The 19,295-nt window shown below is 46.7% G+C and overlaps 1 protein-coding gene across 1 annotated transcript in view; it reads left to right on the plus strand.

The window, feature by feature from the left end:
- FOXRED2 (FAD-dependent oxidoreductase domain containing 2) overlaps window positions 1–19,295 on the plus strand; it is a 30,532-nt gene continuing 11,237 nt past the window's right edge. The window contains exons 1-4 of the mRNA XM_006890159.1: window positions 1–527; window positions 3,660–3,911; window positions 8,671–8,934; window positions 10,755–10,921. Coding sequence (XP_006890221.1) covers window positions 1–527; window positions 3,660–3,911; window positions 8,671–8,934; window positions 10,755–10,921 — 1,210 coding nt within the window. The remainder of the gene's footprint in view (window positions 528–3,659; window positions 3,912–8,670; window positions 8,935–10,754; window positions 10,922–19,295) is intronic.

Genomic DNA, 19,295 nt, shown 5'->3' on the forward strand with positions numbered 1-19,295 from the left:
ATGGGCCTCTGCGCCGCCGCCCTGCTCTGGGGTCCCCCAGGGCTGCTCCTGGCCCTCACCCTGCACCCAGGCCTCGCCCTGCGCCCGCACAGGGACTACTGCGTGCTGGGCGCGGGGCCCGCTGGCCTGCAGATGGCCTACTTCCTGCAGCAGGCAGGGCGTGACTACGTGGTCTTCGAGCACAGCGCGGGCCCGGGCAGCTTCTTCACACGCTTCCCTCGCCACCGCAAACTCATCAGCATCAACAAGAGGCACACGGGCAAGGTCAATGCCGAGTTCAACCTCCGACACGACTGGAACTCCCTGCTCAGCCACGACCGTCGCCTGCTCTTCAGACACTACTCCCGGGCCTACTTCCCTGATGCCAGCGACATGGTACGCTACCTGGGCGACTTTGCGCACAGGCTGGGCCTCCACGTGCTGTACAACACGACCATCGCCCATGTCACGCTGGACAAGGATGGGCAGGCCTGGAATGGCCACTACTTTGTCCTGACTGATGAGAAGGGCCAGACCTACCAGTGCAGGTAAGAAACCCAGCCCAGAAGTGACCTGCTGAATAGAGTCCTTTCCAGAGGGGCCTTGGTTGACCAGTAAAATGTGATAGCCTGGGGTGAGAAGACCCATTCCCGTTTCTTCCAGCCTTTGCTCCCCTGAAATTCAGTGCAGACAGATTCAACCGTTTCCGAGTTTGCACTTTAAAGAGTCTTGTGGTCAGATCCTCCAGGATTTGTCAGTCTTTAGTCTCTGCCAGAACTGGTGGCTGTTGGACCTCCTACAGAGAAAGATGTGCATTCCCTTCCCTTGTCATTTACAGCTTCAGAAACCCAAGCAAGGGTCAGCTATGCGTTAATTCTGATTCCCCGACAACGCACTTGAGGTTTCCTTAGCAAAACACTGCATCTTTTGAGTAAAGGATTCAGCTTCTCTTTGCTTCCACATCACAACCCTGTCTACAGGTAGAACATCTCTTGAAACTAGTATTTCTTAAAATATCGGTTTTGGGGAAATGCTAGTCTAATGTCCACACACCCAGTAGAGTTTCTGAACTGAAGCAATGATGAGTGATGACCCAATAGAAGGGGCTACCAGCATTCAGTGTGGCCTTGTTGCATTGGGAGACACCTTAATATTGGGGAAACAATACCTCTTATTTGTTGTACCAGACTTATTTAATCTTCACCAAGACCCTAGTAAGAAGTTCTACATGAAGAACAGGGACTCAGAGAGGTTGAGTAATGAGTAACTCCTGCTCTATCACACAGCTAGCCAGCTTCATCTTGTTTGGATCGGATCTATAGTTAACACAATTGGTACCAGCAGTCAGGAAATAAGGAGATGCATTGCACTGAGGAAAATCTGCCGTTAGGGACCTCTCCAAATTATTGAGGAGTAATGATGTCAGTTTGAGGACTAAGGTGCTTCTGATTCAGGCCATAGTCTTTCCGATTACTAGCTATGCATCTGAGAGCTGGACAGTGAATAAGGATGACAGGAAAAGAGTTGATGCCTTTGAGCTGTGGTGTTGGGGAAGAACACTGAACATCCTATGGACGGCCAAGAGAACAAACAGATATGTCTTGGAGAGGGTGCAGCCAGAGTGCTCATTGAAGACAAGAATAATGAGGCTTTGCTTCACATACTTTGTGCATGTTTCTGGGAAGGGCCATTCCTTGGAGAAGGACATGATGCTGGGAAGAGTGGAGGGTCGGCAAAGGAGAGGAAGACCCTTAACCAGGTGTATTGACACAGTGACTGCTGCAATGGGCTCTGTGTCAGGAAGTGTGAGCATGGCGCAGGATAGAACAGGGTTTAGATCTTTTATTCATGGGGCCACTATGAATTGTACACCTAACAATGGTCGGTTGATAGAGCTGCTATTTAGCTATCTGCCTGACTCAGGCATCAGTTTCTTCCCACTGCTCCACACTGCTTCTCCCACCCTGGTCACTAGCCTAGACCCTGGTTCCCCCCACAGGGGCACTTTCGGAGTTCACCTATTCATACTTGTCCCTGTGAGAGCCGGGGAGAGGGGGTGGAAGAAGGGCGATGTTGATTTGAGAGGCCAGGCAGAAAACATATACCCCCTCAAAAAAAGGCCCTCTGGTTCCATTTCTTAACCTGCTCGTTGAACATACCGTTCTTCTTCAGGTCACCAGGACCCCACCTGGGGCTGTGATCCCATCAAAGTAAAGGACTTACTGGGTGTAAAGAGCCAGAGATTAGAATCAGGCTGCTACTGGTGTTCACATTCCGTCCTGATGCTCATGGAAGCTTTGAGGCCTCGGGGCCCCTGTCTCCTCATCTGAAACACAGAACAAATAATCTCAACTCCAGGGGACTCAAGGCTGAAGAAGATGAAGCATAGAGAACAGTTAGTACAGATAGCCGCTCAGCAAACATCTTGCCACCAGGCAAGTCAGAAAGAGGAAATGAGCGAGGAGTCGCCGCCTGACTTCAGAGTTAGGTCGTTTGTTTCCTTTCACATGACATCACCTCTTCAGGGGGTGCTGTTGACTTCAACCCAAAGCAACTCACCGTACACGGATCGAAACCTGTCCTGGCCCTGCACCGTGCTCACAGTCTCCTCAGATAGCAAGGAAAATGAAGTCCTTTATCCTGAGGTGCAGTGTTAAGGACAGTGTACACCCCCCCAGTGGTGACATGCCCGGCTGCTGGTCAAGTGCTGGTGCTGGTGGTGGTTGTTATGTGCTATCAAGTCAACAATGACTCATAGCGACTCTGTGAACCACACACCTGAACCTTGCCAGGCCCTGCCCTGTCCTCACAATCTCCAGCATGCCCCAGCCCATTGTCACGGTCACTGTGCAGTCCATCTTGTTGAAGATCTTCTTCTCTTTCTCTGACCCTCCACCTTCCCCAACATGATGTCTTTTTCCAAGGACTGGCCCCTTGTATTGCAGGAGCTTTGGTGACCTAGTGAGTAAAGGGTTGCACTGCCAAACCAAAGGCCTTCCCTCAACAACTCCTTAGGAGAAAGATGAGAAGTCTCGTTCTGTGCCATTCACAGCCTCTGAAAACCCACTGGAGGGTCAGCTATGAGTTGATTCTGACTTGACAGTACATAAGAACAACAACAACATTCTCTTACTGAAGAGGTGGAGGTTCAGCGGGAGAAAGACCAGAAACTCTGCTCCTGTAAAGATTAAAATCTGCAGCTGTTTAGTCAGTTCCAACCACTCCGGATGTAAGATCTCAGCCCCTTCAGGTCTGCAAGGCTCTGAGTCTTCACAGAAGCAATGACCACGTCTTTTTCCCACTGAGCTGCTGGGAGGTTCGAACCATGGACCTTTCAGACAGCAGCCAGGCACTTAGCCATTGCACCAGCAGAACTCCCTGTAAAGCTCACAATTTAGGAAAACCAGCTGGGCAGTTCTGTCCTGTAAGGTCACATGGGGCGAAGTAAACCGGGCAGCCAAAAGCAGACTGAGTTTGTGAGAGTCTCTCGGTTACACTGGGAGAGGATAGTAAGTGGATACATGCGTGGACAGATGTTGTCTTGTTTTCTGCTCTTGTTTTTAATAGCAAGTGGTCTGTGAGGGCCTCAAGCCAGTGAGCAGGTTCTCAGACTGATCTTTCAACTTTGAGGTTTCGGGGATAAGAGACTAAGTCACCTTTCCTCTGTCCCCCACCCCCAGTGTCCTTCTTGTCGCCACGGGCTTGTCGGTCCCCAACCAGGTGGACTTCCCCGGCTCCGAGTATGTGGAGGGCTATGCATCAGTGTCCATCAACCCCAAGGACTTCGAGGGTCAGAACGTGCTGATCCTGGGCCGTGGGAACTCCGCCTTCGAGACGGCAGAGAACATCCTGGGCGTCACCAACTTCATCCACATGCTGAGCCGCTCCCGGGTCCGACTGTCCTGGGCCACCCACTATGTCGGAGACCTCAGGTATGCCATGTGCCACTTTCTGTTCTGTGCTTGTCGTTGCTGTTGTCACTGGCTGGCAGGTCCCTGACTCCTGCCCGATAAAACAAATTACTGCCCCGTCCTGCGCCATCCCCGTGATCCGCTGCAGATCACGCAGTAGTGGTGATCCCTTGAGTTTTCACAGGCTGGTTTTCAGAACAGGCAGGCCTTTCCTCCTAGTCTTCCCCAGCCTAGAAGCTCCACTGAAACCTGTCCTGCATTAGCAACTTGTAGGCCTCCTCTGACAGATGGGAGGTGAATGAATGCGTGAGGTGCATTGGCTGGGACTCTAAGCCTGGATTTGCCACATGAAAGCCAGGAATTTCACCACCGGGTCACCACTGACCAACCACTCAGTCTGTATTCTGAGGCTAGAATGTCAAAGAACCTCCTTCCAAAGCCTTTCGTGATTCCAACAGAATTATCTTCTCCTTCCCAGGCTGCCCTGCCCCATCCATAGTGTGTGTGTGTGTGTGTGTGTGTGTGTGTGTGTGTGTGTGTGTTAGTTTGCATATAAAATTCATATACATTTTGCTTCATTCATGTACTTTAGTTTCACACATCCCTCCATTCATATTGTGTTTCATACAATCATTCATCTACATCTTGTTTTATAAAATTAGTCACCATTGATCAATGCCTACTATTACCCCATCTTTTCAGGTCGCTGGTGAATCTTTCCCATTTCTTCACTCCCTGGTCTACTCACCAAACTCCACTTTCCTAGTGATAACCCCCACCTTTCCCATTTTCCACCACCTTGCCCTTCTCCCCTTCCCCTTTTGGACTTTTAATACACATCTTACTAGTTATCCTTCTATTTTTACAGTAGTGGTCATATGCAGGATTTATCTTTATGAGACTGGTTTACTATGCAGCATTATTCACAATAGCAAGAAAATGGAAACAGCCCAAATGCCCATCAGCAAACAAATGGATTGGAAAAATTGTGGTGCATTCACAAGATGGAATACTATGCAGCACAAGGAGCAAGGATATCATAAAAGAGTATATAATGTATCTTTTTTAAAATTAATTTTAGTGAAAGTTTGCCAAGACTTAGTGTTTCCAATCATTCATTGTTGCACTTTTCTCCCTGACATAATGTATCTTTCAGTCTGTGTCTTTCTCCCTCTGAGAGCATGAACTCCCTGAAGACAAAACCTTTCTTGTTATCTTTGAATACCCACTGCTCAGCACCTTGCTAAGTACAAGGGGAGGGGCTCTGTAAACATTGGAAAAGATAAGTTAGCCTGTAAATAGGAAGGAAGATATACTCAATTTAAAAGTAAAACTTCTCTTGCCTTATAAGCTTTTGAAGTTCTATCTGACCAAATCAATTGGTCATCAGTTATATAAGAGCCATTCTCTTCTGCTGTAATTTGTCAGGCGTAATTGCTGTTGCATTGCTGGGTTCTGCAACATCCTCATAATTGTTACTCTGTTTGAGCCCATTGTTAAAGTCACTGTGTCAGTCTATACAGCATAATAAAAGTGCTGAAAATGCAGGGGGAAATTAGTAACAATTGCTGTTGTTGTTGTGTGCCATCGAGCTGTAACTGATTCATGGATGATCCTCTAGCAGGTTTTCAGAGGCAGTTAATTACACAAGAAGAAATTACCCATCCTTCTCCCTCAGAGCCCCTGGAGGATTTAAACTCCATACCTTCAGGATTGCAGTGCAGCTTCTTCCCACAAAGCCACCAGAGCTCCAGCAATAACAGAGAATACAAGTACTGTAAAAGGGAAACACCACCTATTGTAAAGGTGCAGAGAAGGATGACCCGCTCAGGGCCATAATCACAGGCGACGTTAATTGGCATAGCATAATCCACAAAGGCTGTGTTCTGCACTATTCTTGGGTGAATAGTGGCTTGTGAGTGGCCAGCAAAGGAGCAAGTATTGATGCCTTGCTGTCCACAACAAAGAAAAGAGAATAAAAGCAAAGATTCATAGAAACAATTAGTCTAAAGGGCTAATGAACCGCAAATATGTCAAATTCCACAGGAGACCATCAGAACTAGATGGTGTCCAGCTACCGTGGCTGGCCATTCTGAGAGGGATCACAGAGGAGGGTCTCTGATAGAGAATGGGCAGAAAATGTAGAACAGAACTCAAAAACATAAAAATACAAAACTAACAAACAACAACAGAAAGCCCAGCTGGTTTACTGGTCTGATAGAGACTCATGGATTCCCTGAAACTGTAGCATTTGATCACAACTTTGAACCTGGAGCAGAAAAGTCACCCCCCCCCCCGACTCAGATTTGGTGTCAAAGAATAGAAGGACCTATAATGAGATCTAGTCATGTTCTTCTGTTGTTCATAGGGTTTTCAGAGGCACGTTATTTCAGAAGCAGATGGCCAAACCTTCTTGCTCATCTGTACTCTTCTGGGAGCTCTACTAAAACCTTTCCACCATGGGTGACCCTCTGGCATTTATAACATTGGTGCCACAGTTTTCAGCATCCCACAAGTACAGCAAACTGACAGACAAGTGCTGTGCTAATTAGAGCAATAGCTGTGGTGCTGGAGAAGAAGACTGGATATCCCATGGACTACCAAAAGAACAAAAAAGGTCTTAAAGAAGGTGCAGCCAGAGTGCTCCTTGGAGGCAAAGATGATGAAGCTTTGCCTCACATACTTTGGGTGTGTTGCTTGGAGAGAGACATCATACTTGGGAAGGTGGAGGGATGGCAAAGGAGAGAAAGACCCTTAACCAAGTGGATTGACACAGTACCTGCAGCAATGAGCTCTTGTGTGAGAGAAATTGTGAGGATGGTGCAGGATAGGAAAAGGTTCAGGTTGGTTGTTCATAGGGTCGCTATGAGCCATGCTCAACTCTCAGCACCTAACAATAACAACAAAGAAGATGAATTTGCACCAGGGAGGCAATCCTTAGAATAATCAAATACATGAGTTTAAAGGGGCAGCATTAGCCCAGGAATAAAGCTCAAAAGTCAGGAAGGATGGGATAGAAGGATTCATGGAAAAAAGAATCACAGGGAGGAGGTGGGAAGAGTGATGTTAGATTGTGTGCATTGTCATTAATGTTAGAAAAATGGAATGTATTTGGATGGTTGAATGTAAAACCAAATAGCTTTGTAAACTTTTACTCAAATCACAATTTTAAAACAAAAAAGGAAGCAATGCAAAGGCATGCAAAGAGAGGTGACATTCAGAAAAGTCTGAAGATCAGTAGGAGACACAGGGTGGAGAGGGTATGAGGTCTAGGCTATAATAAGGAGTTGTAAGAATTTGAGAAAAAAAACACAAAACAAAACCACAACTAAACACAATTACTTTAGTGTAACAACTAGGGAGACATGAGGGCAGGACTAGGGAGAAATGAAGCTCAGTAAGGATGTATCATGAAGGGCTCTGGGCTCTGGCAGGATTTTGGCTGTGATTTCTTGGTACCCAGGTGCCCTAGAGGTTAAGTACTTGGCTACTAACCCAAAGGTCGGCTGTTTAAATCTACCCATGGGGAGAAAGACCTGTGATCTGCTCTTCCAAAGGTGGTTGTGTGGTGGTGGTGGTGTACTGTCGAGGCAGAACAGCCTCATAGATGACCCTCCAGCAAGTTTTCAGCAGCAGTAAATGTCACGAGAAGAGTCTGCCCATCTTTCTCCCATGGAGCACCTCGTGGATTCAAACTGCATACCTTCAGGTTGGCAGCACAACTTCTAATGCTAGGCCACCAAAGCTTATAAAAATTATTGTAAAAGAGCAAAGACAACATGGGGACAGCCTTGTCTAGCCTTTACCAACTTTATAAAGAGGTACTGTCCCAATAAACAGCATCAATAACACAAAACCAGTACCGATATGTTCCCCCCACACCATGCTTTCATACCTCTTTCTACTCCACACCAGTCTTACTGCGTTGCAGAGTCCACAATCCCATGTAATAGCTCACAGTGCACACAGAATCATGTATAACCCAGGTTAGTAGCAGAATGCAGTCAGAATGGCTCCCAGAATGTGCTTGCAGGCACCTCAGCCTCATGGCCTTAAGCCAGTAGACCAGTGTTACAAAGTTCTCATTCCTGCCAGTATTGGCTGCTTCCCTGCCCTAGTCTTAGCCAGTGTTACAAAGTCTTCAGTCCTCCACATTCTGGCCCTCCCACCCCCAGTTGTCCAACAAACTTGGGCAAAGGCTCTTAGCTCTGATTCCAGTGACTCATCAGTCCCAAGGCCCCAGCTTATGTCAGGTCTCTAGTTCGACCATGGCTACCCTTTTCCTGGTGGTGAGGTTTCTTCACTGGTGGTGGCAGGGAGGTCTTAAAGGGTGTTCTACATTCTCTTGCTTCCTTTTTTGCCAGCGCATGGAAGGTCCAGCACTGCAGCTAGAGCTGTTCAGTGTGTTAACAAGACTAGCCAATGGCCTTGTATATCAGTGAGACTGACCAGTCCCCTTGGGGAATGATGAGATAGCCAGTCCCCTTTTAGATAGGCTAACATACCCTGTTTGCATAGTCCCATCCATCCCAATGGTCAGATCCAATTCAGATGGCTAGGAGAGCCCTAATGAAAGATAAACTCCATAATTATGTCCTAGAAAACCTAGTGGGGTAGTTCTGCCCCCTCACGTGGGGTCTTTGGTCAGAATTGACTGGACAGCCCCAAGCAACAATAGTGCATTCACAGAGAGGAGATGGCGGCTCACAGCCCACATGGTGCAGTGTCCAGGGGCCATGTGTCCCTCCCTTGACCAGCGCTCCTTCTCTTTGGGCCCCAGAGCCATCAACAACGGCATCCTGGACACCTACCAGCTCAAGTCCCTCGACGGGCTGCTGGAGTCCAACCTGGAGGACCTGGCCATCGTGAAGGACCCTGAGGGAAAGTTCCACATCACCCTCAAGTTCCTCGTGGAGGAAGCCAACCAGAGTGCCGAGGCCGTGGCCCTCCCCCAGGACGATAACGACAACTTTGCCCTGCGTGTGGCCTATGACCGCGTCATCAGCTGCCTGGGCTGGAACTTCAACTTCTCCATCTTTAACAGGTGAGTCCCAAGAGGAAGAGGTAGGGGCCCTGGAAATCCTCTGACCTCACCTGGGGAACAGAGCCACCAATCGGGGCCAGGCAGTCCTGTGACAAGAATGATGAGGTTGCCCTATTCCAGCTTCTCGCCCAGGACCCAAGCTCTCTGTCCACTTAAGCCCTGGTAGCTTGAGACCTCCAGTCATGGACCCACAACAGTGGGTCTAACTGTGAGATGCAGGAAAGCCAGACCAGGCAGGATAAGGAGGTGGCGCTGCAGAAAGGCAGTGTGGCCCGGTGGCTGAGCTCATGGCCTTCACCATCAGCCTGGGAGGTCTGCTAGCCAGCTGTGCGAGCTCTGGCAAGCAGCTCCACCCACCGCCCCAGTTGTGTTGTGATTGGAGCGATCACACCATCCCTGCCTCGTGGTGACCCGTGCACAGTGACCGAAGACTGGCTGCTCCTGGGTCAGCCCCATGATGTGGGCCAGACTGTTGTGATGATGTGGAAATTTCACCGCTTTCAAGTGGAGAGCCAAGCCTTTCTCCCTAGTCTGTCTTAGTCTGGAAATTCTGCTGAAACTCACTCATCATCATCCCCTCAAGAAAACCATGGCCATCAGTTCCAACTCCACAAGCCTCCTGTGGAATCTGAGGCCATAAATCTTCCCAGAGGGAAAGTGCCCATCTTTCTCTCCCACAGAAAGACTGTGGGATTTGAACTCCTGACTCTTCAGTTAGCAGCCCCATATGCTCTTTATTCATGTTGTTGTTGTTGTATACCATCGAGGCGGAACCGACCCATCGCTGACCCCCGCCCCCCCCCAGTGGGTTTTCAGGGGCTGTTGATCACACAGGAAGACTGCCAGTCTTTCTTCCATGGAGCAGCTGGTGGTCTTGAACTGCATGCGTTTGGGATGGCAGCACAGCTTCTAGCCGCCAGGTCACCAGAACTCTCCTTACTCATGACCGTGCACAAACCTCCTCTAACAAGTGAGGAACAGCGTATTGTGTACTGGCTGAGAAGTGAGTGTGGATAGAAGGTGAGAGAGGTCTCCCATAGAACCCTAGTTGACTCATCCTTGAAATGGGTATAATGGTTCTTGCTCATGGCATTATTGCGAGGATTGAAGAGTGTTGTCAAGTGAGCTCCAAATTGGAGCGATTCTTTGCACAACAGAAATAACCTCCTCCCAGCCCTGTGCCGTCCTCACAGTCAGTGCTCTGTGCCAGCCCCTTGTGGTCCAATGCATCCGTCAGTCACGTCGAGGGCCTTCCTCCTTTGCACTGACCTCTGCCGGATAGAGCATGAGGGAGGGAAATGCTTGGCATCATTGTGGAGGAAAAGCTAGCAGTGATAAGAAGCTGTGTTGCAATCCCGAAGCCATGTGGTCTCATCTACCAGCAGCTCTGTGGAAGAAGGATGGGAAGTCTCCTCCTGTGCAATTAACTGCCTCTGAAAACCCTCTGGAGGGTCAGCTGTGGATCAGTTCCAACCCTACGGTACACAACAACAACAATACCACTAGAGAGGCAAAGCTTTTAAAGTTAGCAAGTCTTTACAGACGGTGCCACCAGGTCCCACCTCCCTCAGGTCCTGGAAAGGACCTGGTCTCAGCCCAGAGTTTGTACCTTGCCTTCCTGCTCTTCTTGACCCAGCAAGTGCTTAATGTAAGACTCAATTACCAAGTCTGTTAAATAGAAAAAATGATACCTACTCCCTAGGGTTGAAGCGAGGTTTAAATACATTAAGGAAAATCAGTCACTTAGCCCCATGCCAGGCCTGTAATAAGTTCCTCCTGCACAGGAGCTGTTTTTATTTAACATCTCTTTCCATTCACAGCTCCCTCAGACTTTCCTCGGGGAGTGCTTTAAGCAAGAAATATCCACTGATCAGACCTAGCTATGAGTCCAAGGGAACCCGGGGCCTCTTCGTCCTGGGCACTGCCAGTCACTCCGTGGACTACCGCAGATCCGCAGGGGGTTTCATCCATGGATTCCGGTACACAGGTGAGCCCGGCCAGGAGGGTCAGCTGCTCCCAGACAGGGCCACTCTTGGCATCCCAGAGCTTTACCAATACACTGTTGGGTTTCGGCAGCATCACAAGGTTTTCTTTAGATGAATGGATGGATGGATGGATGGATGGATGGATGGATGGATGGATGGATAGATGAGAGAGATTGTTGTTGTTGTTGTTGATTGCCATCGAGTCTAGTACAACTCATAGCCACCCTATGAACAAAAGGTCTGAAGCCTTTCTATAACTATCGACATTTATCAAAGTTCATAGAGTTTCCAGAGGCATGTTGTTTAGGAAGTGGATGCCACTCCTGCTTCCAAAGATAGATAGATAGATAGATAGATAGATAGATAGATAGATAGATAGATAGATAGATAGATAGATAGATAGACAGACAGACAGACAGACAGACACACCAGTGGCCTACTGAGTGGTGCTGCCAACCCAAAGATGGACGGTTCAAATCCATCAGCTGCTCCTTGGAAGAAAGATGAGCAGTCTCTTCCCATGCAATTTTCGGCCTCTGAAAACCTGCTGTAAATTGGTTCTGACTTGACCTCAAATAATAACTCGTGTGTGTGTGTGTGGTGTGTGTGTGTGTGTGTGTGTGTGTGTACACACAACTCATTGCTTTCAAGTAAGAGCCAACTCACGGCTGCCCCTCCATTGGATTTCGATGCTGTAAAATGTATCGGAGGAGGTTGTCCTACTCTCTCCCTCAGAGCTACCAGTGGATTCAGACTGCCGGAGAGGCTCAGCATTTAGTTAGTAGCAGAATTACCATGGGCTGTGCCACCAGTGTCGCAGCAGACGAAGCTTCAAAATGTGTACATCCTTTCTTGGGTTGTTATTGAGTATACATATACATACATATACATGCACATATACATACGTATACGTATACATACACATGTACATATATCAGAACTTTCGATTATTTCCACGAGTACAATTTAGTGACATTGATTTCATTCTTTGAGTTGTACAAGTATCCATGTTTCCTTTCCCGAATTGTCCCTCTCATCAGGAGACTTACTACACTGAGAAAGTCTGTAGTCAGGGACCTCTCCACATTGTTGAGGAGCAATGATGTCAGTTTGAGGACTGAGGTGTTCCTGATTCAGGTCATGGTCTTTTCAATCACTTGCTATGCATGTGAGAGCTAAACAATGAATAAGGATGATAGAAGAATTGATGCCTTTGAATTGTGATGTTGAAGGAGAGTACTGAGTATCCCATGGACTGCCAAAACAATAAACAGATAGGTCTTGGAAAAGGTACAGCCAGAGTGCTTCTTGGCTGTAAAGATAATGAGGCTTCGACTCACGTACTTTGGTCATGTTGCTAGGAAAGGTTATTCCTTAGAGAGGGACATCATGCTTGGGAAGGTGGAGAAATGCCAAAGAAGAGGAAGACCCATAACCAGGTGGATTGACACAGTGACTGCGGCAGTGGGCTCGAGTGTGTCGGAGATGCTGAGAATGGCGCAGGGTAGGACAAGGGTCAGATCTGTTGTTTACAGGGTCGCTGTGAGTCACACTTAACTCGCTGGCACCTGACAACAACAAAAACATTATGTAAACTCACTACACCCTAAGATTCCTATAAATCTTCCAAGTTTCTGATTGACCTCCTATAATCCACAGCCATTGCATCTATTCTGACTCTAAGCAACTCTGTAAGACAGAATAGAACTGCCCCTCTGTGAGTTGCCTTTTTTTTTTTAATTTGAGTGAAGGTTCACAATTCACAATGATTTTTCATACAATCGTTCATAGACTTTGTTTTATGCCATTAATTACCATTGATTGATGTGGTTCATTTATTGCAGTGTCTAATCAACTTCCATAGGCTTTCTGAGGCTGTAAATATTTGTGCATACAGACTGCCTCATCTTTCAACGTGGAAAAGGTGGTTCACACTGAAACAGTGGATTCAAATGGCCCACCTGTTAGTGGCCTGTCTTGGTTCTCTAGTGCTGTTTCAACGGAGAGGCCACACGTTAAATGGGAATGTAGTCTCTTACAGTCAGGGAGGCTGGAAGTTCAAATCCACAGTGCCACTCTCGGGAAGACCCACTCTCTGTTACCAGTGAAAGACCTTCTGCATCTGCAGGCCCAGCATTCCTGGGAATTGTCCATGTCTTGGCTTCGGCCTGTATCAAGGAGGTTCCTTCACAGGAGCTTGGGTCCCAGAATGTGCACTCCACGGCTACTGATTTTCCCTTGCTGGTGCTGACGTCCCCCTCCTGCTTTGCTTTATACAGGCCTCAGGCCTCAGGAAATTCCCTTTACATCCAATTAGAGCTGTAATGGGATTAAGGGGTGTTGCATCCACCATTAATCCTCTTACAGCTGTTTGACTTATCAGATCTAAGAAGATCATTACAGGGCCATCACAGGACACTCCACGGCTTCATTCCACAGGGAGATTCACTGCTAAGCCACAGGCCATGCCTGTCAGGGTTTGAATTCATCAGCCTCTCGTTGGGAGAAAGATGGGCAGTCTCCTCCCCTGCTGTATACTGCCTCCTCGGCCCACTGGAGGGTCAGCTAGGAGTCAGTTCAGACTCGACAGCAATGAGAGACAAAGATGTACCATCGCATGCATGTTATTTGAGAGAACACAAAAATCAATCCATGACATTGACGCTTTGGTCCCCAAAAACTCATGTCCTCATTCCACGCAAAACACTTTCAGTCCATCATTGTTGTTGTTGTTGTTGATCGCCGTCCAGTTGAGCACAATTCATAGTTACCCTATGAACAAAAGGCCTGAAGCCTTCCTATAACTATAGACATTTATCAAAGTTCATGAGTTTCCAGAGGCATGTTGTTTAGGAAGTGGATGCTACTCCTGCTTCCAAATCGGTCTTAAACTGGGAGCTCCACCAAACACTGTCCACCATGGGCAACCATTAAGGCACTTGACACCCCAATGGTACAAGGTTCAGCATACCAGCAACCCCACATTACCTCAGTACAGCGTATTGACAGAAGAGTGTTGTACCACTTAGAAGAATGTTCGTCCAAAATATAATAACAATGGACTTTTAAATACAAAGGCATCACTAAAGGCTTAAGTCAACTCCAATAGATTCTATCCTGGGGCAAAATTCCTCTGCATTTATGAATCTGGAACACAGGCTCTCTGCTGCCACATACAATGAATGGTGACACAGGCACAAAGTCAGCATTTCCACTACAGACGGGAGAAATTGGAGGACAGTAAAGGATTGCAGGTGCCAAGCAAGTGGAACACCCAGCAGAAAAATTTACCTTCAATACTTGAAAAGAAGCCGGTAGTCTCACCTATGATGGGCACGGTGTCAGCAGGGATGAGTGCTTAAAAATAGACATCAACCTGGGAAAGGCAGGGGGTAACAGCAGAGAGGAAGACCTTCACTGAGAAGGGTTGACCTAGTGACTGTGGCATTGGTTGTGAGGATGGTGCAGTATAGGGCAAGGCTCCCGTATGCTGTTCTCAGCGCCACCGGGAGCCATAGTTGACTCACTGGCATCTGACAACAGCAGTGGGCTCGGAGGCAATGGAAGCAGTGGCTCTGTCTTCCACACTCGTGTGTTGGCCATCTTCTCTGAGCTCAGGGTGGATCCCCTTGGCTCTAGGCTTCAGCTCCACTTTGTAAGCCCACGTGGACAGTAACTCGCTCCCTCAACTCTGGGTGGCCCACTTCTCTCAGACCAGCTGGGTGATGACTGGCCCCTCTGTCCGGCAGGCCCCACTCCTCTTGCCTTCCTCACACACGGCAACCCTACCTCCTCGGCTTTGGCAACAGCCTCATCCTGCTGGCAGCCCCACCCTCCAGAACTAAGATGGCAAAGATCTGACTCTTTGAAACCTAGGAAGCTATGACCCCCACCTTTAGAAACCGCAGGAGCCATGGTCACACACTTTGTGACCCCAGAGGTTACAGCCTTACCCTTTGAGACTGGAGCAGCTCAGCTTCCCCTGCTTCTTGGTCTTTAGAAGAGACCAGCCCAGCCCCTCCCTGTCTTGCCCCAGTAAATGTTACAAAACTCTCTGGCAACACCAGTAAATGACCAGAGGCATTCCACTCTGCCCATGAACTTGGGCCCAAAGACACTCAGCTTGCAGCTGTATGGGACACGAAGCCCAGCTCCCCTGTAAAGGTTCATCCCATCCCTCCAGAAAGCCTTGTGCTCAAAGACAAGAAGCTTCCTTGCCCTTCGTGTCAGTATCTGTCTCCACACAGGCGTCTTGATGCCCCTGCTGCTGTTTCTCTCTGCCAGTACTTCTCGTTGTGCTGTTTAAATTCTCCTCCTTAGCTTCTGGGCCTTCGCAACACCTGCCTTTGATGTCTCTAATTATGACAGCGGTCTTTTGACAGTCAAGGCTTTTACTGTTGTTATGCGCCATCGAGCTAGAACCTACTCTTAGCTGACCCTCCAGTAGACTTTTCAGAGGCTGTAAATCACACAGGAAGAGATTGCCCATCTTTCTCCCTCAGAGCTTCTGGTGGATTCAGGCCCTTGGATTGGCACCATAACTCCTTACTTCTAAGACAGTAGAGCTCCCTCTTTTACTATTGTTGTTGTTGTTGTTTTGTAGCATCGAGTTGGAACTGACTGATAGCAGAACCTCCGGTGGAGTTAATCTCACAGGAGGGGATTGCCCATCCTTCTAGGTACCTTAAAACTTTTTCAGACATCCACATTTTAGGTATCTGTTAAAGCAGCACCCCATTCTCACGGTACCAAATTTCATCTTAGTTATCCATTCTAACAGATACCACAAGGGGGAGGCTTTAATGAACAGAGATGTATTTTTTTTCTTATTGAAATTTTAATGAAAGTTTATAGAGACTTTGGATTTCCATTCATTCATTGTTGCACATTTTTCTCCTGCCACCCCTCCCCCGAGTTGGTTTTTCTCTTTGAAAAGTTAAAAAAAAATTCTTTCATTATTATACAATCCCCCCCCCAAGTCTACTCCCCTATGCAGCTTTCACTCTGGACTCTTGTCATGAAAATTATACCTAATCATATATCCCTGTCAAACAGTTCTCTCCCTCATCTGTTTCAATGCTGTATACACTAGCCCCTCTTTTCTTAGCTTCCCCCCAGCCCCGATGTCAGTCCTGTTCTACAACAGTGGCACTATGCAGTATTTGTCCTTTTGTGACTGAGATATTTCACTTAGCATAATGTCCTCCAGGGTCACCCATTTTTTATGATATTTCATGAGTTCCTTGTTTTTCAATGCTGCCATTGTGTGATTATACCAGAGCTTTTCTATCCATTCATTTGTTGATGGGCACTTGGGTTGTTTTCAGCTCTTCGCTATTGCGAAAAAGCCTCAATAAACACGGGTGTGCATATATCTGCTTGGGTGGCAGTTCTGGTCTCTTTAGGGTAAATTCCCAGTAGTGGAATTGCTGGGTCAAGTGGTATTTCCATTTGCAACTTTTTGAGAAAGCATCATACAGCCTTCTATAGTGGTTGCACCATTTTACACTCCCACCAACAATGAATAAGGGTTCTAGTTTCTCCACAACCTCACCAGTATTTGTTCCTTGCTGTTCTGTTAAATTTTGCTATTCTGACTGGAGTGGGATGATACCTCATAATTTTTTTGATTTGCATCTTTCTTAGAGCTAGGGATTTTGAACATTTCTTCATGTGTTTATATGCCATCTGAATGTCTTCTTTGGTGACGTGTCTGTTCATATCCTGTGCCATTTTTCAAATGGGTTCTTTATTTTGTTGTGGTACTCGAGTATTTTATAAATTCTAGATATAAGTCTGGGAGGCTGGGCTCTATGAGGAGAAGTGTGGTGTCAGGATTGGTGGAAGATTCATCAACAATCTGCATTATGCAGATGACACAACCCCGCTTGCTGAAACTGAGGAGGACCTGAAGCGCTTGCTGCAGAGGGTCAAGGACTGCAGCCTCCAATAGGGACTGAGGCTCAATGTCAAGAAGACAAAGATTCTGACCACTGGACCAATTGGCAGCATCAAGATGGATGGTGAAGAGATTGAGATTGCTCACAGCTTTAGTTTGCTTGGTTCCACAGTCAACACTCTCGGCACCAGTAGCCGGGAAATTAAAAGATGTATTGAGATGGGAAAGTCTGCTGTTAGGGACCTCTCCAAAGTACTGAAGAGCAATGGTGTCTCTCTGGAGACTAAGGTGCATCTGATACAGGCCATGGTCTTTGCAATCACTTGTTATGCATCAGAGAGTTAGACAGTGACTAAGGAGGATAGAAGGAGAATTGATGCCTTTGAGCTGTGGACTGCCAAGAAAACAATCAGATTCATCCTGGAAAAGGTTAAACTGGGCAGTTCCTTGGAGGCAAGGATTCTGAGGCTCCGTCTAACATACTTTGGACATTTCGTAAGTAAGAACTGGTCCTTGGAGAGGGACATCATGCTTGGGAGGGTGGAGGGACAGCACAGGAGGGGAAGGCCCTCTATAAGGTGGATTGATTCAGTGACTGGGGTAATTGGGATGGGTGTGTCGGAGACAGTATGATTGGCACAGGACAGAGCAGAGTTTAGGGCTGTTGTACATAGGGTCACTATGAGTCACAAGCGACTCGATGGCACATAACAACAACAACAACTACAAGTCCCTTGTCTGACATGTTATTACCAAATATTTTTTCCCAGTCTGTGGATTCTCTTTTTACCCTGTTGGAGAAGTTTTTGGATATGCACAGGGATTTGATTCTTAGAAGGTTTCATTTATCTATTTTATCCTCTCCTGGTTGTAGATTTTCCAGGATGTGTGGAAGACTGTTTATGTTGTGGATTAGGACTTCTAGAGTTCTTCCAAGCTTTTGTTTAATTAAGTTTCTAATACTTGGTTTTAGTCCCAGGTCCATAATCTACTTTGAATTGGTTTTTGTGTATGGAGTGAGGTGTGGATCTTGCTTGAGTTTTCTGCAGATAGTTTTCCAATTTTGCCAGCACTGTTTGTTAAAAAGGCTGTCATTTCACCACTTAACTGATTTCATCTCCTTGTCAAAAATCAATTGACCCTAGGTAGATTGGCTGATATCTGGATTCTCAATTCTATTTCATTGATCTATGTGTCTGTCATTGTGCCAGTACCATGCTGTCTTGACCACCACGGCAGTGTAGTAAGATTTTAAATCATGGAGTGAGATGCCTCCTACCTTGTTTCTCCTTTTAAGGAGCACTTTGCTTATTCTGGGTCTCCTTCCATTCCAAATGAAATTGGATATTGGTATATATACAAACCCAAGAGCCAGCCTTGTTCTGAATGGAGAGAGATTAAAGGCATTCACCTTGAGAACAAGAACTAGGCAAGGATGCCCACTATCACCTCTCCTATTCTCTATTGTAATGGAAGTCTTAGCGATACCAATAAGAGAAGAGAAGGAAATAAGAGGTCTCCAAATTGGCAAAGAGGAGGTAAAATTATCTCTCTATACAGATGATATAATACAGATGATATGATAGAAAACCCTAAAAACTCAGCAAGAAAACTACTGAACATAGTTGACCAATTCAGCAAAGTGGCAGGATTTAAGATCAACATACAAAAATCAGTTGGATTTCTCTACAGTGACAAAGAGAATACAGAACTGGAGCTGAGAAAAACATACCCTTCACAATAGCTAATCACAAGGTTAAATACTTAGGAGTAAACCTAACCAGAAGCACAAAGAATCTGTTCAAAGAAAATTACAAAACATTATTATAAGAAACAAAAAGTCACCTGGAGACGTGGAAGAATATCCCTTGCTCATGGATAAGAAGACTCAATATTATGAAAATGACAATACCACCAAAGGCAGTTTACACATTCAATGCAATCCCAATACAAATGAATACAAATGAATTCTTTCTTCCAAAGAGCAGCTGATGGATTTGAACTATATGCCTTTGGGTTCGCAGCACAACTCCTTACCACTAAGCATTTACATACATACATTTCAGGCGCGCACAATTCTATTCATGACACAGACATGATGCTTAATTAACTCATTTTTAATCCATATACCATTCTTTTTAGGTGCCATCAAGTCTACTACGACTCATAGCGACCCTGTGAACAACAGATCTGAACTCCGTCCTATCCTCTACCATCCTCATCCTTTCTGACATGCTCCAGTCCATTGCAATAGTCATTGTGTCAACCCATCTGGTTGAAGGTCTTTCTCTCTTTCATTAACCCTGCACCTTTCCAAGCATGATGTCCTTCTCTAAGGAATAACCTCTCCTAACAACATGCCACTGGACCAAGTGGTAGAATCAGGATGGATGGCGAAGAGATTGAGATTGTTCACAGCTTCAGTTTGCTCGGTTCCACGGTCAGCGCTCTTGGCACCAGCAGCCAGGAAATTAAAA

Source organism: Elephantulus edwardii, unplaced genomic scaffold (assembly GCF_000299155.1).
Source record: "Elephantulus edwardii isolate Elephantulus edwardi_28Jun2011 unplaced genomic scaffold, EleEdw1.0 scaffold00086, whole genome shotgun sequence".
NCBI classification, from domain to species: domain Eukaryota; kingdom Metazoa; phylum Chordata; class Mammalia; order Macroscelidea; family Macroscelididae; genus Elephantulus; species Elephantulus edwardii.